At 34.3% G+C, this 8,591-nt stretch overlaps 1 protein-coding gene across 1 annotated transcript; it reads right to left on the minus strand.

Moving 5' to 3' along the window:
• On the minus strand, positions 1-8,013 carry LOC134692552 (uncharacterized). The gene is made up of 2 exons (XM_063553009.1): positions 6,241-8,013; positions 1-45 (listed from the first exon to the last, which is right to left on the minus strand). The coding sequence occupies exons 1-2, from the start codon at positions 8,011-8,013 to the stop codon at positions 1-3; spliced, it is 1,818 nt and encodes a 605-aa protein (XP_063409079.1).
• Between the last annotated feature and the right edge of the window lie 578 nt (positions 8,014-8,591).

The following is an 8,591-nucleotide window of genomic DNA, read 5'->3' on the forward strand; positions in this document are numbered from 1 at the left end:
CTATCCTTTTGGTCTCTTCTTCTTATCAAATTTATTGGTAGAAACCTAAAGCAAAGAATTATAATGGTTTAACTGTCATTCATCTTGTTGATAAATTTAAGGAGATGTGGTATGATTGCTTATGAGACAACTACCCACCATAGTTTAAATGAAGTAGATGTAAGCAAAAATAGGCAAAAGTACAGCCTTCAACAAAGAACAAAACCTTTACTATAGTTGGCAATGACTAATGTGAAACATTTAAACAAAAAAACCAACCAGTTATTTATAACGAAACAATTTTTGAAAAATGAATAAGAAAGAGATGAACAAACAACAATTACTGAACTACAGGCTCCTGGCTTGGACATGAGGAATATAACAGAACTAATCTCAGTGGTGTTACAGCCCATCATATGAAGAAAAATCAGTAGCAATTGGATTAACTTAAAAGATTGTTATAAGTCACAAAAAAACATTGAAAACACTTAGAAACAAATTAGAGCACCAAAATAAGGGTGCTCACAAATACTGAAAGCTAGTTTAAAGCCAATTACAACTGATAAATTAATCATATAGAAATAAGAAAATGATGTATAACTGCCAATTAGACAATTCATAGTCAGGACTGTCAGGTATTAATTGCCCTGAAATGATGTTTAAAATATTTAAAAATAGAAAACTAATGGCCTCATCTATGTGCAAATCAATGACCAGAAAAACTAGATGCTCCTTGCTAGAGATTCCAAGGAGCCTGTGTGGCTCCCCTGATATTTTGTTTACGTTTCAGAGATATAAACCAAAATCTGCATTTTACCCCTATGTCCTGTTTTTAGCATTGTCGGTTGGCAGGCAGGGTCATCAGACACATCTTTATACGACCCCAAAAAAATTTAGGATCATATAATGGTATGATGTTGAAACAGGCAATTCCTAAATATTTCGTGCAAATTTTGAAATCTTGCGGAAAACAGAATTTGCATTATGAAAGTAAATTAAAGATATCAAATGACCTTGAGATAATTAATTTAAACAACCAAAAAATCAAACCATCAGAGTTAAAACTCAATTATATAATCGTACGGTTTTAAATAAAGATGTATCTCCAAAATGTCAAATTAAGAAGGAAGAAATATTTGGAACAAATATACCTTGGGAAATATGTGGTCGGGATTAAAATATTTGAAAATTGAAAATAAAGTAAAAGAATTCCAATGGAAATCCTTGCACAATGTTTTATATACTGAAGAAAGATTAAAAAAATGAAGATATCAAATGGAAAATGCCACATTTGTCAAAATGACAATAATATAGAAACCCTGCAACACTTATTTTTTGTTGTAGTCATTCACAGTTAATTTAAAAAACCTCCAAGGAATACTTATTAAATCAAACATAGGAATAAATAATCATTTTGACGAAAAGGACATTCTATTGGGTAAAAATACGGGAGAACTAAAATATGTTAATGTTTTAAACATAATCATCATATATTTTAAATGGACACTTTGGAAAATTAGGAATTCAATAAAATTTAATAAAACGCCTAAAACACCACAAGATATTTATAAAATCTGGAAACAAAACTTGAAATATAATCTTAAATTTGTTCTTCATTTGAAAGGCGTTGATATCATTGATAAGACAAAATTGGCGTCTGTAATAATGAAAATTTAGACATTTTATATAGTATAATACAACTTGAGTCAAAGTACATTTTCTTATGGTTTATAGAATTAAAATAATGATTATATCAAAAACAAATGATAAAAATAGTATTAGCCTATCATGGTTATTGTAGTAAATGCACATCTTTTATGTGGGTACTTTATAATTATTTACTTACTATTTTGAAATTAAAGTATAGAACTGTTAGATGCTTCTAACATTATATGAATACTATATTTTTTACACTAAATGTAAATCCAAGGTTAAAAGTGGACTACTTTTTTATTGCCTTCTATTTCCCCTGGATAGATGGTTTATTTTTGTAAACAGAGACCCTTAGCCTGATCCTGGACGACTAAGGTAACTGTACACAGGAAATATTTAGAAATAAAACGTTTATATGTCTTAAATTTTTATTTTTTTTAAATGGCCTCATCTATGTTCAAATCAATGAACAGAAAAGCTAGATGCTCCTTGCTAGAGATTCCAAGGAGCCTGTGTGGCTCACCTGATATTTTGTTTACGTTTCAGAGATATAAACCAAAATCTGCATTTTACCCCTATGTTCTATTTTTAGCAATGTTGGTTGGCAGGCAGGGTCATCAGACACATCTTTATACGACCCCAAAAAAATTTAGGATCATATAATGGTATGATGTTGTCATTGTCTGTGTCATCGTCTGCGTCCGAAGACACATTGGTTTCCTGATAATAACTTTAGTTTAAGTGAATAGATCTTTATGAAACTTTTCTAGAAGGTTCAATACCACAAAAGGAAGGTTGGGATCGATTTTGGGTATGATGGTCCCAACTGTATAGACAAAAGGGGCACAAAACAAGCATTTTTCTAGTTTCAGAATAACAACTTGTGAACAAGTATTTCAATTGCTCTGAAATTATACCACAATGTTGAAAACCACAAGTAGTAGGTTTGGATTCATTTTAGGGCTTATTGGGCCAAAGTTTAGAAATAAAGGGCCAAAAAGGGGCCAAAACAAGCATTTTCTTGTTTCCAGACCATTACCAGTGTGTAATGTATGGATCTCTCTGAAATTCTACCACAATGTACCTTATAACAAAGGGGAGGCTAGCATTAAGTTTTCAGTTAATTGCCCAAAATATGTAGGAATAAGGGGCCAAAAAGAAGCATGTTTCTAGTTTCCAAACAATCATGACAATGACTTGTGTTTAAGTGTATGGATCACTCTGAAATTGTACTACAAAGGTAAGCATTGGATTGAGTTTAAGGGTAATTGCTCCAAGGGAGTTTCAATAAGTTGGGGGAATTTTTTGTTTACAATTCTTTATCCATTTTTTTTCTAAATTTTTCAAATTTCAAATTTTGAAAAGTCAAGAAGTAATTTTCAATTGCACAGTATTGTGCAATAGATTTGTTAGATCTTTGACCACATTAATTTTGTGACAACAACCTATATTGTGTCAAAAATTTGATCAAAATCCAAATTCAGACAGTATCAAGCTTGAATATTGTGACCAAATTTGCCTCAACTGTTCAGGGTTCGACCATTGGGGTCGTTTAAAGCTGCGCCTTGCGGAGCACCTAGTTAAAATTTGATACCCTAATGATGATTGTGGCCTATGTCTCAGAAGTTTCAGAGGAGGGTATTCCTGTAAAAGATTACAAAAATCTACCCGAACAAATTGTTAGAAAATGACTTTAAAGGGCAATAACTCCTTAAGGGGTCAATTGGCCATTTTGGTCATGTTGATTTACTTGTAGATCTTACTTTGCTGCACATTATTGCTGTTTACAGGTTATCTTTACTAACAAAAATATTCAAGATAATAAACCAAAAACTGCAAAATTTCCTTAAATTTTCTAATTCAAGGCAGCAACCCAACAACGTGGTTTCTGATTCATTGGAAAATTTCACGACAGACATAAATTAACCTGTTGAGCAATGTAACCCCATGTTAGATTTGCTATAAATGCTTTATTGTTTCAGAGATATAAGCAAAATATGCATTTTAGCAATGTCGGTCATCTTGGTTGGCACGCAGGGTCATCGGATATAGTTTTTAAAACTAAATACTCTATAGTGATGATCGTGACAAAATTTGTTTAAATTTGGTCAAGTAGTTTCAGAGTAGAAGATTATTGTAAAAGTTAACGGACAACGACGGACGCTAAGTGATGAGAAAAGCTATCATGAAGACAAGATTTTGGCCAACGGGTGTGGACAGTGGGTTTGGACAGTGGGTTTTTGTTTTTGTTCATGTTTCAAATCTAACCTTAAATGTTTTAATCTTTTATTAGAATAAAAAAATATAGGTTTTTGTTGAAACCACCTGCTTATAATAATCAAATAAGACAAAGATGCACTTGATGAAATTAACTAGAGGCTCACCTGTTATATTTTCATGAAATAGACGCAATGCAACAAGAAGTTTCTGCGTTGAATAAAAACTCTGTAAAAAAACTCCTTCAGTTTAGAAAAGAAAAAGCCTTTCAAGACGTCATAAATATTTGGACTACAATTTACGCAAACTGAAGAATATTCTCGAGTTTTTTTTTACAGAGTGCTATTCCTTTATTCTTTGCATAGACAGACAGAAGTAGGTTAAACTGGGATTGTGTTACATGTTATATATAGACAACTATTGGTACAGAAGTAATCTTCAAGAAATACATAATGTACAAGAGTCTGGTTGGTGGAGGGGTCCGTCCGTCATTTATGTATTCTGTATGTTGTATGCCAATTTTCGCCATTCTTTTTACATTTTGTAAATGTATTTCTTATATTTTGGCACCTCATTATTTTTTATTATTTTTTATGCATTTGTAATGGTTTTGTTTCCCTTTATTCTCTGTTGTACACCAGCTCCCCTCATCCACACCTTCGCATATTATGTTATGTATGTATGTTAAAAAAAATTGAATGTGTGTTACAAAGTAGTGGGTTTAAAGTCAAGAAAACAAAAGTTCATCGTATCAATTGAAATATATTCAACCTATAGTCAGTAAATAACTATGTTTATATTATATACAATTCCTTGATTGGATAGAAAATTTAAGATTTTTATTTAAAGTAGCAAATCGGCAATTGCAAGGGTTGAACTTCACTTAAAAATCTTAATCATATAAAGCATCAAAAACATATTATGGTTTTCCACTAGTAGTTTTTGAGGTCCTTTATAGCTTGCTGTTCGGTTTGAGCCAAGGCTCCGTGTTGAAGGTCGTACCTTGACCTATGGTGGTTTACTTTTATAAATTGTGACTTGGACGGAGAGTTGTCTCATTGGCAATCATACCACATCTTCCTATATCTATATACAATAATCTCTCTGATTACATATATATTAAAAGGGTTGCCTCCCCTGACTTATTGCGATAATGAATGATTTATGATATATATATATATATATATATTAAATAACTGAATAAATAGTCAACGATCAATCTTACAGGGCGATGGATCATGTAATATGATTCTGTACACTACAAAATATAATATATAACAAGTCAAAAAGAGTACAACATCACCATAAAATAACTATAAAATATACAAATATTAGATATTTCGGATAACAGATATCCTTCTTCAATAATAGCACGATGTCAAATGAATCGTGTCAATTCAAATTGAGACTCTATCAAAATCTTGATTTATACAATTTAAGCGAACGCTGGAACAATTTTAAAAATTCCAAACACACCGCAAAGACTACAGAAATATGCCAAAAATAAAAATAGTTATTTACGATGTGAAATGGCACAACTTTAGATTTCCAAAGGATGTGACAGTTGAGATGTAATAACTGCATTGAGGGCAGTCCTCAAACAAAAAAATCAAAATAATCATCAAAATAATCAAAAATGTCCTTACCGATCCAGGATGGTATAAATTAGACAATGGTAGGGCAATAACAACGGAAACTACATATTAAAGCCTTCCAAACGAATAGCAGTGTAATAGTGATTGAAAAAATAAGTTTTGTATATCGAGCTTAAATAATTGAACGTGGCAACGTACTTATACATCATCCCGAATCAAAGAAAACCTGTAATTTAAACGGTAATTTGAAAAATAATTTCGAACTGTAAAGCCAGTACTAAATCCGGCGTTGTTTGAAACAGGTGGTCACAGGAAAATGAGGGACTCGTTCTATGTTTTTTTCATTTATGCCCTCTGGGGAGACTGTCCGTAACTTTCTTATCCAAAATCTTTCCCGAGCGACTCTGTCGACCTTTGACCAACACTCGTTGTGGTCTATGATCGTGATGGTAAGGTTTTTGAGATCAGCTTGTGTGTGTCCAGGTGATCTCAAATGACGACTTACGGGTAGGTCGGGCTTGCAAGTGTAGTCACTTCGATGACCATTCATGCGTTTGTTAAATGGCTGCTCTGTCTCGCCAACATACTGCATGCCACATCGACACTGAAGGAGGTACACAACATTCTGGGTTTTGCAAGTTACATTGCAATATATAGTGTACACAGACCCAGTCGAGTGGCAAGTGAATGTTTGAGTATTCAGTATTTGTTGACAAGTCAGGCAACGTCTGTTACCACATGACTTGCACCATCCTGCAGTTGAACAGCTTTTATTTGAGGAAACGTCAGCTCTAACAAATAAGTCTTTCAGACTTGCTGGTCTCCGAAAAGCTAAGACAGGAGGATTGGGAAAGATCTTGGATAATTTAGGGTGTTTGGCAATAGTTTGCCAATTGGCACGGATCAAACGTGAAAGGTTATTAAAGGCTGGATTGTATGTAAGAACAAACGGGACTATTTTGCTGCGCTTCTTCCGTTTGTACTGTAAGAGGTCATTGCGGCTGTTATTGCTAGCGCGCTCAAACCCCTTATCTATGTCCAATTTCTTATAACCTCGTTTTGTCAAAAATCCGCGAAGTTCCTGTAACCGTTTCGTGACAGCCTCCTCAGAGGAGCAAATCCGCTTGACTCTGAGAGCTTGACTGTACGGGATACTTTTTGTACAGTGTTTTGGGTGACAGCTTTGGGGAGAAAGGTATTGATGTTTATCTGTGGGTTTACAGTAGAGGTCTGTTGATATGACACCGTCCTTTATAGATGTGGTTGTGTCTAAGAAAGATATCTTAGAGTCGGAAATTTCATACGTAAATTTAATTGAATGGTGGGCGTTGTTTGCATGTCTGATGAAATCATCCAGTTTTTGTTGAGATTCAATCCATTTCATGTCAACATCATCAATGAAACGGAACCAAGACAAAGGTTTGGATAAAGATGTTGCAATAATTTGTTTTTCTAATTTGCCCATGAAAATATTGGCGTAAGACGGTGCCATTTTCGTCCCCATCGCTGTCCCGTTAATTTGAAGGTAATGCTCACCATTAAAGGTAAAATTGTTGCATTTCAGGACCAGATTAAGCAGCTGGACTAAACATTCAGTAGGTGGTTCTAAAATGTTGCGCGAGTCCCATATTTCCCTACAAGATTGTATGCCGTCATCATGAGGTATGTTGGTATACAATGAGGTGACATCTAAAGTGACAAGGAGGGTTTCCGGAGGAAGAGGGTTCATGGATTCCATTTTACGAAGATAATCTGTAGTGTCTTGAATGTGGGAAGGAAGATTTTCTACATGAGATCTTAAATGAAAATCGACGAATTCCGAGATTTTCTCAGTCGGATGGCCGTTTGCGGATACAATGGGTCTACCAGGGTTGTTGACCTTGTGTATTTTGGGAAGAAGATACAATCGACCAGGCTTGGCATTCTCTGGCTTTAAATAACCAATTGTATCCTCATCTATGTGACCGTCATTGTACATGGTTTGTAACGCAGTGATAATTTTGGAGCTAAACTGGGAATTAGGGTCATAGTCTAGCTTCTTATAAAATCTCTCATCAGAGAGCTGACGCACTGCTTCCGCGATGTAGTTAGCTTTGTCCATTATCACAACGGCACTGCCCTTGTCTGCTGGTTTTATCACAATATCATCTCGGTTTCTCAGCGATTGTATGGCTTTTTTCTCGTCAGGAGAGGTGTTGTAAAATGACGAGTACTTGTTGCTAGCTAGATGAACAACATCCGATTTGATTTTGTCGATAACATCTTCCAGTGTAAAAGATTTACTAGGTTTTGGAATCCATGAACTCTTCTTTTTAAAATGCGGAATTATGATTTCTTCCTCCAAGTCAGACGTGTCTGTGTCCTCCTCATTATCCACCTCTTTATCCTTGTTACCAAAATATTCTTTGATTCTGAGGGTTCTAGCAAAGTTATCGAGGTCATCTCCCAATTTCATATCATCTATGTTATTGGGAGTAGGGCAAAAATTCAATCCCTTGGACAAGACTTTAGTTTCGTCCTCAGATAAAGAGACTAAGGATAAATTGACAACCGTGTTGTTGGGATCCATCGGAACTCGAATTTTTCTTTTAAATCTACGATTTCGAGGTTTTTTCTTAGATTTTGTAGAGGGTCTAATTGAAGCGGTGTTAATTTGCACACCATCACGTTTAAATTTGTTGATCTTTGACGTGGAGCTTATGTGATTCAATATGGTTGATATCACCAAGACGTACTTGAATTTCGTCAAGTTCAGGATCAGACAAATGTTCACGGGATCGGCAGTGCAAATTATCACGTAGTTTATAAATATAATTAACTTGATGAATTGCTTCTTGGCGTAAGAGATCCATCAGACGAAAAGAACTGTTGTATAAAATGTTGTTCCATCTGTGAAAAAATCTGTTCGACTTTTCTCCTGTTGTGAGTGGGGAGACCTTTAAAATAAGTCCTTTCGGAATAATTCCTTGATTAATGTAGGTTTCTAAATTTGAAATGTGATGTTCTGTTTTGATAATTTTGATAGTAGAAGATCTTAATTTCTTAAAATAAAATTGAAAATGCATGATGGAATATGCAGTAAGAAAATCGGATCGGGTGAACACACTCGATGCAGACTACCAAAAAGGTAAAAATATTAAATGACTG

The sequence above is a fragment of the Mytilus trossulus genome, chromosome 12 (genome assembly GCF_036588685.1).
Source record: "Mytilus trossulus isolate FHL-02 chromosome 12, PNRI_Mtr1.1.1.hap1, whole genome shotgun sequence".
NCBI classification, from domain to species: Eukaryota; Metazoa; Mollusca; class Bivalvia; order Mytilida; family Mytilidae; genus Mytilus; species Mytilus trossulus.